Below are 17,780 nucleotides of genomic sequence, written 5' to 3' on the forward strand. Positions count from 1 at the left end.
AAAAAATGAACAAATAGTACTAAATCAAATCAATCCAAAGCAATTGCACAAAAAACAGAAGGAATTGCATAGACAAATTCTGCATTTCTATGGTGCCAAGCCAATGCCAATATTTGATGGTGGTGATGGTAGTGGTGGTGATGGTGATGACGGTGTGATGATGATGGTGGTGGTCGTCGTGTTGGTGCTGATGATGGTGTGCAGATGATGACACAATAGTGATGGTGGTGGTGGAGATGGTGATCGTGATGCTGATGATGATGATGATATTCTACCTCTACATATAGCATATAAAGTTGATGGAGCTTTTTCCAAAGGGAAAAAAAGGAGTAAATCACTACAATGCATACATAGGTTTTCGTGATCAATGAATAGAAATATCTGATTAAGAAAAAATGTTTGAAGTACCATGTAATATTAGATGGATCACTAAATAAAACAATAAATAATAAATACCTCATCATTATCATCAAAGTCCAGCTCCAAAAGGCCGTCATCATTCATCCATAGATTATATATCAAAACTTTGGTTCCATGAGACCCAAGATCCTCAAACTGATTTATCCAAAAAATAAATAAATAAATTTATGATATACAATTAAAGAAAAGTATTTTATTTATATTAGAATTTTATACAATGACGGAAAAAACATAAATGATTGACTAACTCGTCTCGTATTTATTAAAAAAAGAAATCATGTAAATAAGAGTACAAGACTAAGATACACAAGGACAAAGCATAACAATGAGAATAAGACAACACATATTAAGAATTTCAGCATTATACCTTAGTTCGATTTCAAGGACAGGAATTAATATGGAACAAGTAAGAAATAACTCCTAAACAGATGGGAAGACATAAGAAAGAAATTCAGATTATTCATTGAAAACATTAATTATAATCACAAATGTTTTAAGCTAGGCCGAGCAGTACTAGTATGAAAGCTTAAATGTACAAAAACAGCTGAATTCATTATGTCCTCGGACAAGTTTTAGAATATAGAATATACAGACAAAAAACATGAAAAAAATTGCAATAAAAGAAAAAGGAGCAAGTGCTAAACATACATAGGAAAGAGCACACATAGAGAATAGTTATTTGTTAGAAACTTGGATGAACAATGGAGTGAATAGCCAAAAGCAGTTATGATCCAAGCATTGATTCCTTTAATGCAAGCATATAGAGAGAATGCAGCTACAATGAGAAATGATACAGCCCCTCACAAGACAATGAACATTTGATGCAAAGCTAAAGACTTACAGTAGATGCCATATTAGTGACAAGATTAAGGCTTTGATCAGTGTTCTTAAACTGGTAGCAAGAAAAAGCAATCCAATTAACAACACAAAATAGAGTACCTATGCCCGATATAATTGTCACATTGATTTAGCTATTAGTCACAATTGGAAAATTTTTGCCTATTTAGACCTCTATATACAACCAGGATTTGAATTTTCAAGCTTTCTCCTCTTTATAGAACCCTTAACAATATACTGACGCTCCTCTTTCGCCAACTTAAACAAGCCTGTTAGAACTTTTCTGGCACACACCAAAACTATAAAGTTGTCTCCTCTTTAAATTTCCCAATATCTGTGTGGGTATGACTAGTGCGCTATACCTTACACACTTTTTTTCCCAATTTCTGACACTCGGATTGATAAGCCAATCACATGAGCACCCTTGTCTTTCATGCCCCAAGCCTACATGCTTCAGCATGAGGCATACCACTAGCCTTACGTTTCCTTAACTCTCAGCTCTAAGCAGCAATCACATAGTATGCCATTCTATTTGGGACATCCTGATCTAGCGTGCTAACCTCTTTTATTATTGGAAATATAGTGATCAATGACCGATAAGTTGTTTAACAAGTGTCATCCATGTTTAAGTCATTTCAATGTCATTTGAACTGTTGCATTTGTCCCGTAAAATCTGCGTAGACATATTATCTGGTAGCCTACATGTTAAGACACAGTATATATCAAATTCTTGTATTACAGATATTTTAAATTGGTCTAGAATCAGATTCTTTTAATGGCAACTACATCAAGGCTCTCACACAAAGTCCCCAATAATTAGAGGTGAATTTTTGTTGCTTACGGAACATGGTTAAGGAGGGAGGCTTTGCAATGCTTATGGAATGTATATATCCTATTTTCCCTTGAGGTTTCAATGAGGAAGTGTGATGACTATAGATTGTATCCATGGTATTGTATGCATAAAACACAAACACTTATTTTCTCAGAGCAATTAGAAGAAAACATGCACCTCATCATGTTATCATTCTTGAATCTTGATGCTAAAATGTCCTAAGTTCCAATTAGATATAGCAATTAAACAATCTCAAAGTTCATGATTAATATTTATGGGTACTTTTGAGGTCTATGAACCATCACCAAAGTACTAGCATTCCATCTTCTGCATACTCTCGACTAACAATTGAAAAACTGCACACCAGCTGATACAAATAATACATGCCAGAAATCAATAAATGGGACTACGGTATGCCATGGCTTTAGCAAATTGTGCCGAAATTGCCATATATTCAGTAGTCGAGCTAAGATTTTACTCTTCATGGGGCAATTGTATCAACTAACCAGTCAATGTGTGTATAGTCACAAAATTGTTGGCAACCAACTAGCAAAATTTTGTTATAAATTAGATATATGCTAATTTGACATAGTTTCGAAGTGTGGAAGTAGTATTTTTATGTAGTCAAGGTTTTAAGTCTCAATATCAGAACCATAGTGTCCAGAGCAAAATTCTGAGGCACAGAAGGGCAGGGCTTGGGAGTAGGGAGGAGGGGTTGCCCCTCTTGGCTCCACTAGTGCCTATATTACACCATATAGGAGGTGTGCCGACCAATATCTTGTTATATCAAGGTGCATCAACCAAATATTCTTGATACATTTTTCATTGCTCAATTTATACTATAGCGTGTTGCCTTCATACCCACCTTTTATCAAGATATTACCATATTGCCCCCCCATAGTACCCTATTTCAAGATACTAATATACCGGTCAATGACAAACACAGATCCATACCTCAACTTTCAAATCCTTCCTTGCAATCACTAAAGCCATAATCATAACCATCCAACCAAGGTTTTAAATGCCATGGGACATGGCCATCAGTTTTTCCATGGAACGGGATGAACCGAGTACCAACAATCAAGATGATGGATGTCCCATCCCATCCCGATCTATTTTCCAACTCATCTCGTCCCAACACTCAGGACATGGGAACACCTTTCCGTCTTGCCAATATTTAAAACCTTGACCAAACTTATTCAAACTATATGGGGTTGGCTTTATAGCCCTCGTGCGCAAGGTATTCCTATATAGGGCCATCTCTGAATGTATTCTAGGATAATATATAATCAAAAAGGAACATAATTGTGAAAATACAAGTTACACATTTACTGATAGGTTTGTGATTAAGTCAAAGAAGCTCTTCTTAATTATATATAAGATGTGTTCGTCGTACAAAAAATTGAACTATTAAATAACCGTGTAATTCACGTAAGGTAATTTTATCCGTGTGCAATACACCCATTTTTGCTCTTGCCAAGTCACATACTTGGATATGTACCTTATTCCAACTCTCGTTTCCATCACCATGCAACATTGACCCATTGTCTAAAAACATAACCAACTTCATGCCTGCATCCATCAAATTACTAATATTATTCCACAACCCATTCACTTTTTAATAAATTGATCTAGCATCTAATCAGTAACTTTAAGGTAATTACTAGACATCATCTCATACTCTTATTTTCATCATTCTTTTACCATCTCGTAAGCTCCCTCTTGGTTGGCATATGGCAACCCCATTTTACCACATTACATAACTTAAAACAGAGAGTTTGAATCATGACCAAGTCTATGCTCCCTACAATTTCTACTTTCTAGTTTGTTGTACTTTCCTCGAGCACAACCTAAGTGCAACAAGTTCAGAATCTAGCACCAAGCTAATTTTATTTCAAAAGGTCATGAACAATAAAACCTACCAGAATAATCAAGTTTGGTCGCATACCAATACATCTGCAAGACTGCAACTTCCATTAACGATTAAACCATGAGCTCAGGTTGTATATAGAGAATGTCTACAAAGTCTATGAAGATAAATAAGCAAAATAACTCAATTCCTTCAAAATTGACAATAAGTACCTCAAACATGATGTTGATATCTACGTAAGCATTATGCTTGATGGCGTAGGAATTACCAATGCATGGAGGGAAGGTGGAATAAGGATACATATATATACTAAACAGAATTTATTCCATTTGTTCCATTACAAAGTGCATGTCTTTTCCATTATGTTACTTATTTTTCCCAAGATATCATAGTTATTTTATAAGATGATATGACATAAAGGGTGTATACCAGCAATTTTATACAAATATATATTACCTTAATAAAAATAATATCATTGTAAAACAATAGTTAAGTTTAAATTTTGAGTTAAATTTAAGAAAAAATACAATTTAAGGAGATTAGGCGGAGTCGATTAGACCTTTAGGACTATTTCAAGAAAACCTTTGAAGATTGGTTAAGTGAGGAAAATAGTATTCTAAAGTGAGCTAAAACTTTAACTAATAAAATGGCCTTTTTTACTGGGTGATATTGGATAATCTCCCATAAAGGATTTGATTGATTCCCCTGCTAAGAATATGCAAGAATAACTCTGATGGGATCATAAATATAAAATATACATAATATATGATAAGAAGGTAACTCTGTTAGTTACTTCCAAATAAAGCCTATTACAGAATCTTCTAAAAAAAAACTCGGACATGTCCATCTTTAGATTATTATAGTGTTTAGATACATTGATATCAAAATTAATGAGACAAACCAAAGGCAGCAACATCATCAACCAATTGGACAAACAGATATTTAGAAAAAAGGCATGATAAGATGGAAGAAATAAAGAAATAAAATATGCAAGAAATAAATCCGATAGGAACAAAGAAAACAAGCATGACATAACAACTTTATACTGATGCATATAATTAATACAATTCAACGGAAGTAAAGCTAAAATAGGAAAAAGGAATATAAAACCTGTAGCAGAAGTTCCTCCTTTGAAGAAAAGGGAGACCAATCAAGAATTATTTTCAAGCTATTTTCCCAATCATCTAGTGAACTGTATATAACCGGTACTATTTGGTCTTTAATAATTTGAAAATCAAGCTGCAATAACAGACCAAAATAGGTTTGATATTTGGGGCAAGATACGTGTAGAATAAAACATGGGTGAATGGAATCATGTTAAACATGTTACCATTGGGACAATTATGTCATCCTTCATTGTTCTTCTTAAAAATGTATATGACAGCAGACCAATACTCATTGTAACATGGCTAGAAAGAACCAAAAAAGGGAGTCAGAAATATGATAATGACAAAGATAAAATTTACATCAACAAGATTAGAAGTTCCCCCAAGCATAACAGGATAACAGAATGCAGTCAACTAACAACAGAATGTAAAGTAAAATAATAGAAACTACAACCATTAATGATACAGACTTTAGTAAATCAAATAAAAATTGATGCAGCAATATATTCAACTGTATCTATCAAAGAGAATCCAGAGCTGATTTCCTCGACATCTTGGTGATCTAGAAGGAATATAACTACATCCAAGAGGTAGTAGATCAACTCCACCACAAAGAACATTGGCAAAAAGTAAAGAAAATAGAGGAACAAGAATCAAAACTTCTTCCAATTTTTAGAAATGACCTTACTTTGTACAGACTCCTCTTTTCATAGACATTGAAAGATGTAGACGAAGTCCAGTCAGCTAATTTAATTGAACAAATCACAGCCCTAAACCAGACTTATGACCAAAGGAACCGAAAACGACATTAATGTCCCAGTCCTATTTTACACAGTTTTTGAAAACCTGGTTAACTTGCCCAATTGAATCGCTCAACCCGCTAGTCATAGTGGATCTGTTTGGGTGAAAACCTGTTTCTAATAAAACAACTTGAACTGCTTTTAAAATGCTAACCTGGAAAGTTCAACCATCAAGTCCATCCAGATCGAAATCCTTGAGACATATTTAATCAAAGATGGAGGGGACAAGTGATAAAACTTGATGGACTATAACCTAACCAACCTTACCACCACTTTCTACTCTCATCCCATATCCCCCTGACCCAGGTTTACCACCAGCCAGACCTGTTGGGGAGGCCCTTCCTCACCATTGAAGCCACCAATTTCAAAGAGAACGTTAGAACAGTACATATTGAAGCAAGGTTCGCCGTACCGGTACCAAACCCCGTACCGGTGCCGCACTAGTATAGGCGTACCGAGTGTCGGTGCGGTACGGTATATGGTACGCCAGGCATACCGACATTGGCGTACCGATACCGGTACCCATCGGTACGGGTACGGTACGTCCGGTGTCGACCGGTACCGACCGGTACAGCATACCGTGCATTGAAGGCTTGTCACTGGTTGTGGCTAGATACCCTACCTTTCTTCTTCTAACGCTACTCCATCAGTGGTGGACCTGAGGGGAAGGATGCTAGCAAAAGTAATGATGGACAAATCTGAGAGCAGGCTTCATTGACCTCAGTTTTTCTTCTCCATTGGTAGATCTAAAGGAAGCATGCAAGAAAGCCTATGCCAGCCAATTTGACAGGAGCCCTCGTTTCCTCTTTTATCCCCTACATTGAGGCAGTGAAGATGGAAAATATGGGGCATTTGGATCCATAAAGTGGCACCAGTTTTCCATAAATTTAGTTTAACTCAATCAATTTATCAATGATAGCAGTTCAAAGATTGCTGAACCGGTACCGGGTGCTGTACCGGTCGGCGCCCGGTCCGGTTCGGTACCGGTTCGGACCGAACCAAACTGGTACCGACCTGGTTGGCTTGGTTTGGCAATCCTTGGCCCGGTTCATGCATCCACACGTCGTATTTTTTATTTTTTTGGGAATTTTCTCTTTTTCGAACTTTTTTTATGAATTTAAGTCTAATTTGTTTTTTTTATTTTTTTTTGATTTTTTTAATGTTTTTTGATGTTTCTATGATCCCGATTAAAGGTAGATGATGTATCTTCTTGCTTTAAAATGATACAAATTATAAAATGAACAATATAAAATATCTTCAAATCAAGATACAATCAATTACATACTTTTAAAGCACTCTCGTATATCTAAAATCGGGTCAAGTAGCTAGCTATGCCTCTCGTAGATATCCGGATCATCGGCATAATAAGGAGGCAGATTAACCCACCCTTCTAACCAAGCAGCATTATAGTCTTGTATGCTCAACCCATGACGAACGCACGTCGGATTATAAGCACTCTCGAATATCTCGCTGAAGCTCTGGCTCCGAGAGGTGTCCTCTGTCTGATAATATGGCTGTGGAGGGGCCCATCTGAATATGCCAGCAGCAAAATCCGACCCGTGAGATGCTCCAAACTGCATAAGCAGCAAAATAGCGGCATCAATAATTGCCACAGCGCCCGCACTGTCGCCAAAATGGCCACAGCGCGCACTGTGGCAAAATTAACCGGACTTGGTGCGAACCTACAAGACCGAAACCCTTTTTCATGTACGAACCGACCCGATCAGAAACAAAGTTGGCTCGGTTTGGCCCCATTCGGGCGGTACGGCCCGGTTTGGCAATCCTTGTAGCAGTTTGACATAACCACAATATGTAAAAGGACCGGAAGACGTGTATAATAATAAAAAAAGAACACAAAAAAACTACGATTCCCTTTTTCTTATTTAGGGAATAAGTCTTCAAAAATTCATAACTATTTCCTCAACTCATAAACTGAGGAAGATATCCTATTATACCTAATATAAGACACAACAATACAAATTTCTTACACTACCATGCTTCTCAAAATACTGGAAGCCAAAAGATGTTCTAGCTTCTTAAAGCACCCTACATTTAACAATAAAGAGAGTGATGACTTAATTGTAATATGCACAAATAAATTTAACCTTTTGCCAGCTCAATAGAGCAAATATAGCGAGAATGGAAAACTTTCATGCCCTAATCATAGCTACCTTAACCAACATATTTTAACACAATTGTACAAAACATAACAAAACTATAAAAACAAGACTTTCTACGGGTATGCAAGCAAAAAACATTAACCAGGGATAGTATCAATAGGAATTAGTACAAAGTTACATTATGCACAAGTTCAACACATTTTACAAAACGCACCTGAAGATGAACAAAAATCAAAATCTTTCATGAATAACAAAAATTAGACTACAGCTTCAGCAATATTTGTAACCACAAAATAGGCACTGCAGCCAACTATCAAGCAAAAATCTTACCTTCCACGACATGCACGACTGAACACAATTGCATCAGCACCTAACCGCATAGTACTTGTCTTGAACCCATTACCATCTACATAATATAACATATAAGAGACAAAAATCATCTATTAAGCCATGTATGACAAAAATAACCTATGGTCTACGTCAAATATTTTTTTTTCAAATATAACAGAACACTGAATCATATATGGCTTTCAGTAAGATTCTATCAAAAAACAACTGCAAATTTAGCAAAAGAATTATCAAGATTTGCATCAAATAGATAATCATGCAATGTACATTTGTACTCCACATTTCGAAACTAGAAATCTAATTCACCAACAATTTTTATTTCAAAAATGAATATACACATGCATGCACGCAAGTATGTATACGACATGTTAGCATAAATATACATAAATATATATGAATACACATATGCATGTATGCATCTATACGTATGTACATATACATCTAAATACACATGAATATATATGTGCATATACACATATGTATATATATTAGTATGCATATGTGTATAACATAATATCTATATATATATAAAGAGAGAGAGAAAGAGCCTTGGTGCAAAATTGCATGATCAAGACCATCAAATCTTATAAGCATAGAAAATCATAATTATAATTCAATTCAGCATTAAGTAACTAAATGGACTAATTCTAGTCCATTTCTTTCAATTCAGCATTAAGTTACCTAATGACCAGTAGGCTGGCAGAGACATCTCAAAGCGAAAAAGGCGTTCAATGAGTAAGAAAAGTTCCTTGCATCAAAACAAGATGATCTACTGAGACAAGGAAGAGTTAGTCCCACTCATCCATTGTCAACCATATCAAGGGCTTTCATATAATTCCAACTCAAAAAACACATTCATCATCCACATTTCTGTATGTTTTGACAGTACAATGCAGGCAAAGATGCTTATTCATAAAGGAAATACATTAAACTAACCCATACATAAGTCATTTGGTTTTGGTTTTGCTATGCAGCCACGTGACAATTGGCTCAGCTGCTAAACTTTGTCAATGTAGTTAGTGTTGTACTAGTGCTATAACAGAGGCATAAGAGGGCGGAGTTACATAGCTCATGATATGGAATCCCAGAAGATCTCAAATTTTTTTAAGAAATGTCATATAATCTACCAATAATATTAACTAAACAACTAGCATAACTTTGATAACAACAAGAAACCATGAAATTAAAACACCTTAATGATCTTGACAATATAAGCTTTTCATGGAACGTCAAGGACCTCAGCCAAAAAAAATTTGGGTCCCTTCACCCTATATAAGCAACCAAGATCCCCCCCGGCACACAACTGATATGGGACTAAACATATGCCTACATAGGTCCTCACAGTCCCCCGATTAAGCCCCAGCATCTGTGCCAAGCTAAGGGTCCAAATGTGGAACTAAACACATGCCGGCACGAGTCCTCACACAATGTAACAACCCAACTTAGAACTAGAAAATAAACACTTACATCTATGTGTGTAACCCTTGAAATTGTGCAATGCGCTAAGTGTTGTTAAGCATTAATTTAGGTAACATACTTTGAAGACTAATTATAAGTCTTTGATCGAACTTTTGAGTTTTAGTATTATTTAGGTATAAAAGAATTTATGAACTCTAAGATTTGAGAAACACCTCAGTATTTGAAAGTTGAATTGTTGACTTAGAGCCAAAAATTGAGGTTTTGAACTAAAGTTGTGACACTAACTTTTTATTCTTGAGTGATTGAAATTTTTAAGTATTTTTAATAAATTTAAAAAGGGACACTTCCTTATATACATGTCATGTCTTAAGTATTATAAATAGATATGAAAAATAAAAGGAAAATGAGGACATTTACTTATTATTGAGCTACTCGTCTATCTTTAACTTCCTATCCCCTTAGTTATTGAGCTAGATCCATAACCCTACTGACCTATTTATTTGAGCCAAGGAAGTGACCCCTACTTAGACAACCAACTTTAGTAGGTCAAGTCAGCTAGACGGCCCCACCTTTCAAACCGACCCACTCAGGTGGTGGAGGAACCGACCTGTTCAAGTGGACCCCACTTTGAACCACCTCTCCTTTCTCCACGGACTTGGATTTAAGGTGGTTTGATTTTGGCTTTGAATCTTGTAATGAATTTTAAGTTCGTGCATGGTTTTTAAATACTCAACTACGTCATTTTCCAAACTCTCTAGTTTGCTATTTAAGTAACACTTTAGTCTTTGGAATCCAATGTAAAGCCTAGATCTTCTTTTGAATAAGTTAGTTTCCAACCTATCCAACAGAAATCAGGTTTTAAAAATTAAACCATAGACATTTTTCAAAGCTCAAGTTTATTCCATGTCTTCTGAATTTTGTATTAGTTTGAAGTTTGCATGTTTTTTCAAGGTTTTAAACCTGACAATCAGAGCTCTCTTTAGATATTTTGGATTTATTAACTGGCTTCGATTTTAGAGTTGGTTTAAAATTCAAAACTTACGATTTGTTACAGAAATTTTGGACCTATTCCTTCTTCGAAATTTGGTACGCTATATTAATATGAAGCTATGTTTTGGTTTTAATATGGGAATTATAAATGTTTAAGAAATTCCAAATTGGTATTTTCGGAAGATGGATATACGTGTTATGACTTGAAATTCCATTTCGTTTTTGACTCCTACATCAATTGTTCTCATAGGAGCATATTATACGTGTTTTGTAAGGCATTTACAAGGTCATAATAAAAGTGAAAGACTTATATGGTCATTTAGCTAGATGGTATATCAGCCTCATTCAAATTACTAGTGATTTCTTCATGCCACTGGCTAGGTGGTATATGCGGTCTCATTCAAATTATCAAGAAGGATTTATGTTGACTCTTGATCAACATGTGGACCTCGAGGATCTTATGTGGCCTAATCTACATTATCAAGGAGGAATTATGCGGCCTCATCCAAGTGAGCCTTCGCACTATGATAAGGCCGATCCATTGTGACATAGATGTCATAGGTTTGAAACAAGAAAATAGCCTCTCGGCATATGGGGTAAGGCTACATATGGGGTAAGGCTGCCTACATCTGACCCTCCTCCGACCCTAAAGCGGCAAGAACCTTGTGAACTAGGACGCCCTTTATCATGTTTAATGGATCATGAGATCGATAAGGATTCATATGGCCTCAACCAATTTAGTGATGAGGATTTTACATGGCCTCGTCTGCAGCAAGGATTTATGTGGCCTCGAGGTATAAATAAAATTGTATTAAAAAATATGAAACTATATGAAATATAAGAGTTCTTTTTTAAATATAAATGTGTTTTGGCCATTGATTATGAACAAACATTTGACTTGTGGATTTTGAGTAAATTATTTTGGACATTTTCTAAACTTGAGTTTGAACCTTTCATAACATCCTATTTTTATTCAAAATTTTGCTTTCAAGATTTCATAATATAATGATTTCAATGAATTTCCACTCTCGAGTTTTTTTTGGGAATATATGATCATGTATTTATTTTCAACTCATTTGCTTTCAAGTGAACCCAAAGTTTGCAGTATCAGCCAATACTAGGGGATACCTGACCGTACCGGTACTGAACTGCTATGTGATACAGAGAATGCACCAACACACTCGGTACACTAAACTGGCCTCCATATCGGGCATATCGATATTGTAATAAGATGGTACTGGTGCGGAATCCGATATCAAGATGGTAAACCTTGAACAAACCTTTTGGTCCTTTGCTCACGGTAGGAGTCTACGTAGTACGTACCATTTTTTTAAGAGTAAGTGAGAGATCTAGTGGACTTATTAAATAAAACAGGCTTAATATTTTGAAGTTCCCTTGTTGGACTTTGTGATTATGATGTGGCATCAACAATATCTCAATTTGTGTTTCTAGTAGCTTGTGTCTGTGCAGGTACAATATTGTGTTTTAGACTATTCAAATTTTGTAAGTAAGTTTTATCAAAGAGTTCTTAATTATAATAATTGATTTAGTAGAATTTAATTCAACTATATGGTTTCTTTTAAGGATGTTAAATATTTCAGTACGTTGATTAACTTTGATGGTTGTACCACGAGATTTGAATGTTTTCAATTTTTGAGTCGTGAAAACATCATGGCAACCTCGGGCCATGTCCCACGTGTGACTAGAAGAAACTACAGCATGGGCCCTTTAGGACTGACCACAAGCTAGTCATTTTTGTGATTATGTTTGAGCCTGAAGTTTCAGCCTAGCAAGGATGTCGGGGCTTAAAGAGAGGAGTGTCCTATGATTTATGCAGGCGTGCATTCAGTCTCACACGGTGGTATGCTGGAGAGACATTAGGTACTTATATAAGCCAAGAAACCCAAATAACACCTTCTAGTGAAACTTTAAAGTATAGTTGTTAAATTTCAGATCCTACCTCGCAAGTTAGAATTATCGTTAAGGTTAACATAAATCTTCGCTACACTTTCTTGATGCTTGAATACAATCCTCACCCCTCTCACTGCTGAGGCCTCCAAATATTTCAATTACACATGCCGAAACAATGTAACCAAGTTATCCACCAATTTGATTCCCATCTAGCACTAATCCTTCCTTTCTTATCCTCCTAGCTTTTGAGACACCATCTTGGTATTTTCATTACTACAACACTCTCTCATCAAGAAGCCTATATCAATTATTCAACATTCCCATATAGGTATCATAACTTAATCATGAAGCTTATCACTAAAAAAAATCCCTTTAGTCTCCAAAGCCAAGTGGCAAAGACACCAACCAGATGAACTGCTGCAATATATCCACCCTATCTAAAAATGCATCACGTTATCTCTTTAATTATCTTTTGCATATATGATCTCGTTATGGAATCTTTTGGCCAACAATTTTTTGGTGAACCACAATTTAATGCTTATTCCTACTAATAATTCATACTTCATACACAATGACCCTAATTCAATAAAGGTTTTTGCTAGAATACAAAGCCAATTTTTATCTCATCAACCATCACCAAAGCATCTGCAAACTATAAACAGAATGATACCTCATCATGAATATAAACAATCAATTCATCTATCGATGTGAAGCTGCAAAAGACAATTATAGGAAATTAAGAATAAATTAGGTCATATCATGAAATGAATGAACTTGAAGATGAAAAGTTAGCTCACAGTGGAAAAACTAATCCTTCATGGATCCAAGTTCTGAAAAAAATGGTGGGTCACTAGAACATATTAAGGTACTCAGTCCTAAGCCTCATCAAATTTTGTAATTTGAATACCTTCTGAAGTTTTCTTAAACTCATGGATATGGTGAAATTCATTAAGTAGCAGTACTTACAGGAAGGCCAATCTCCTCGAACTGATGTTAGTTTAAGTCTACAATGTGGTGTCAAAAATAATTAGTATAAACCCATAACCCACATTTACACAGCATTTATTAAAATCTATACAAAATTCATTTGCCGTGTTTGCAGAATTGTTGATACATATAGATTGAAGCATCACTTTCTTTCAAATGTAGAAAGAAATTAGTCCTCGATGCAAAAAATAACAGTACAAACAGTGCGGTATAAGTATTCAAAGAGTTAAGATAGAACAAGATGAAAAGAGCAAAGCATAAGAAGAAAAGTCAAAGATATTGAAGTAAAAGCAAGTAGATATATACATTGTCCAATGGTGGTCTTTGACTTCTTGGATGAAAACCCCAGGCTCATGCACCGCCTTACACCTTCTGGATCCATCCCCCCTCCATCATCTGCAATGACACCTTGATTGTGTCAGTGAATTCGACAAATTACATGTTATCTGTCACTCACACAAAAAATATGTACAAATACTCTAGGGAGGTCAGATACCTTGAAAAAGCAACATAGGACTATTATCTTTCAAATTGTTTATCTTATCCACCTTCACAAACGTTGCACCATTGCAAATCTAAAAGGCCACATATAAAAATATGGTGGGTACTGAGCCACATCGGTAGGAATTGCAAGAACTTTCAGAGTAATGAAATTCTTCAAAACATATCACCAGGAAGCAAAACAAATGAAACCATATTAGGTCTGAAAAGGTAGCAATTATTAGCTTGAAGCATTTGTAATTTGCAAGTCAACTACTGCAGCTACCATAAACCAGACTTGGATTGATGCAGCAATACTGATACTTCAATTAAATTATACTAGATCTTGACATGTAGCAAGCACACAAGAGATAGCATCAACAACTTTGATCTCCCAATCTAATTAATTCTTTTTAAATCTGCATAACTCTCACTTCTGAAAGTTTGTATTTTTCTTATATCTCTCTCAGAGAAAGAAATACACTTAAGATGAGTACATATGTGTAAATGAGATTGGGTGGTTATAGCGGTATGAGTAAGATTTTTTTTTTTTTTTTTTTGGCGCGGGCGGGGGGGGGGGGGGGGGGGGGGGGGGGGGGGGGGGAGATGGGGGGGTGATTGGGATTTCTTACCCAAAAAACAAAGAGAAATAAAAATAATAGACCGAGCAACACTTGTTTGCTGGAGCCCACATAGTCTAAAGATTCTCTTTACTCTTTCAGTTTGGTGCTGAAAGGGGTGTGCATGCTATTCGAAATAAGAAAGCTGGAGGCCTCAAGTCCAACAGGCTTTGCATGCTAGACTCCAAGGCCTTCTCATTGTATATAGTAGTCAAGAGTGTGCTGAATACCTCATCAACGGCATTGTCAAGAAGTTCAGCTATAGCTGCATAAAACATGAATAACAGTGATAATCAACATTCAACATCACAAAGCAACTATGAAATGATATTTCTTAAATTGCAGCATTGAATTAGATGATAAGATCATTTCGTAGTAAGCAACAAACTCTAACAATTAAAAGAAGTGCTAGCTATCAATTTTTCAGTTAATAGAACAAGAACTTCAAAGTCAATAAAAAATGGATCAAGCATACAGCAATTAATTCTAAAAACAAATAAGTCTAACAGATAAAAAAGGCATGATTATATTAACAGGGTGGTGAGCTTAAAAGAATTCCATGGATGCTGGATAACACAAAAATGCTAAGTATATGTGCAAAGCATGAACAGGGTCCCAAGGATGTAAGTGTGACTACTTAAACAGCATAAACTGATGAAGCACGGCAGCCTTACAAATAATATCTTGTCACGAGCTTTTTTTTTGCTTTCCCACAATCTTCTTTTACTTTTTCCCCTCTTTTACAAGTAAACTGACAAAGAGCAACAAAAGTATGCCATGTTCAAACCCTTCAGGGGAATAAGCAACCAACCGAATAAGATAATTTCTAGGTGTTGGAATTGCATTTTGTTATACAATTTTTTAATCATATCAATGTCAGATAAACAAAATAAAGAAGTCAATATCGAACATCCTAAGAATAGATAAAAGATGCTTACACATTTACTGTAAATTCATATAATTACTGTACCCACTAAGCAATCTTTTTAAAGTGAAAAACTCGTAAAACAAACAGATTAGATCAAGCATAAAATTATGGGATTATCAATATGATGAAATCAAGCCTACAACAATCAGGCGTCCATCAGTATCGCTTAATTTAGTGTCTTCCTACACTAATGCTCATCAACAATAAGCACCCTGTCCTAATATCTGTGAGAATCATTCAAAAGTTATGGTTTGATCATATCATTTTGGTCAGAACATATAAAAAAAGGAGCTAGCATAAAAAAACAGTTCTTTTTTTGAACACCGTATTAGTTAAGTTCGTAACCCCTTCAGAATTGGCCTTTACAGTAAAAATCTAGTAGGCAAAAGATTTCTTCGCATGGATGGTATTCACAGTTGCAGCTTCAAAAGGCTGCAATACATAACCATTGACATGTTTAGAGCTTAGATCTTTCCTACAAACATCTAAAAAATAATGCAATTCAAGCTTGAATTCGGGGAATAATATATAATCTATTTTAAGTGACGTAAAGGAATTACTTTTGAGATATCCATCTGAAATTTCTTTTTTTCCACCATGTCTATCGGTCAATAAAAGCTACATGATTTCTTTAAGATTATTTTTCTACTTTCTTTAGATTTTATTAAAAAGAATAATCAGATAAACTGATAAACACATAAACGTGAAGCTTCCATATTGCATAGGACATGTATGTATATGAAATTGACCATAGACCCCAAATGCAGGAAAAGAAACTTAGAGATGGCATAAAAGTATAGAAATGGAATTTTTTTATTTCAGCAAAGTTCACATTAAAACTTTTCGAGGTTAAAGGCCCTATCATAATGCACGTACAAGATGCTGTTGAGTACAGTATTGCATGAAAGACAGGATATTCTAAAATTTCTAAGTAAAAAGACCACATCAATTGCCAGCTTGAAAATCTTCATGAGTTAACTTGTTAGTAAACTTTCTCTAAACTCTAGAGGACTTCAGGTCTGATATATGTGAAGACAGATTTAAATCTATACAAGATGCTGTTGAGTACATTATTGCATGAAAGACAGGATATTCTAAAATTTCTAAGTAAAAAGACCACATCAATTGCCAGCTTGAAAATCATTATGAGTTAACTTGTTAGCAAACTTTCTCTAAACTCTAGAGGACTTCAGGTCTGATATATGTGAAGACAGATGTATCCTCTAGTGCAAATTGTAGATGCCAGACTAAGACACACTGAGTCCTCGCTTCATCTCATAACTCACAGGTGCAATAAATCATACAAAATTGCAGCTTACTTGCGTTCAAAAAAATATATATATTTGATTATACTAAACTTCCAGGAACCAATAACTATGCATCTGAGTGATGAAGTTCATCTATCATGTTCATCAATCCATATCTTTGATTATATAGTATCATCAATTTGCACAATAGTTGCGAAAAAGACAAAGACGAATATAGATCACATTCCTCAGTATTCCAAAGAGTTTAAAGTTATGATGCAGAAAACCTTTTGCACAGATGACACTGGAATAAAGCCTAATCAATGGTATATGTTTACACTGCAGAATATGTTTATCCAAAGAAAAGTAAAATAAGAACTTAAGATTTTAGAATTGGACTTTAGATAGTTGATGCCCCAAACTGTGCAAAAGCTGTTGCAAGACCATCTCTACGATAAAAGCAAGCAGCATGCCACCATAATATTAGTAAATATGAACCCACAACCAGTACCATAAATTACCACAGACAAAAGATTCTAAACCCTCCCACTAAATATAACAAGATTAATAAGTTGGTAAATGAAACAGTCTCAAGTCATTCGAATGGTTATTGTATCTATTGCTTAAATGGATGGTGTGGAACAACATTTACTGTTGTAAACAGTAATTGCTCATGGTCCAACTTAGCACAGCGAATGGAAGAGGAAGCATAGTTCTGTAGCAATTCCTGCTATCAAAATCTACAGCTAAGTTGCCCATGACAAACACAAGTATAGTCGATTTTACAGTCATACAAGTCTCTACTATGTGCTCAAATTCCATATCTAAATTAAACAAAGGAACTCATATTAGCACAGTTCAAGAG

General features: G+C 35.3%; 1 protein-coding gene across 2 annotated transcripts in view; it reads right to left on the reverse strand.

Annotated features, from left to right (window-relative positions):
* LOC103722186 (protein MICRORCHIDIA 2-like) overlaps positions 1-17,780 on the reverse strand; it is a 40,893-nt gene that overhangs the window by 21,652 nt on the left and 1,461 nt on the right. For both annotated transcript variants that reach the window (XR_015976333.1, XM_008812654.5), the window contains exons 3-9: positions 14,971-15,005; positions 14,137-14,215; positions 13,947-14,036; positions 8,316-8,391; positions 5,290-5,368; positions 5,070-5,198; positions 457-555 (exon numbers count right to left, since the gene is read on the reverse strand). Coding sequence is in view for 1 of the 2 variants with exons in the window: in XM_008812654.5 (XP_008810876.3) it covers positions 457-555; positions 5,070-5,198; positions 5,290-5,368; positions 8,316-8,391; positions 13,947-14,036; positions 14,137-14,215; positions 14,971-15,005 (587 nt within the window). In the remaining variant the exon portion in view is untranslated. The remainder of the gene's footprint in view (positions 1-456; positions 556-5,069; positions 5,199-5,289; positions 5,369-8,315; positions 8,392-13,946; positions 14,037-14,136; positions 14,216-14,970; positions 15,006-17,780) is intronic.

Source organism: Phoenix dactylifera, chromosome 3, assembly GCF_051530095.1.
Source record: "Phoenix dactylifera cultivar Ajwa chromosome 3, Ajwa_hap1_PhDact_Kaust_v1.1, whole genome shotgun sequence".
NCBI lineage: Eukaryota > Viridiplantae > Streptophyta > Magnoliopsida > Arecales > Arecaceae > Phoenix > Phoenix dactylifera.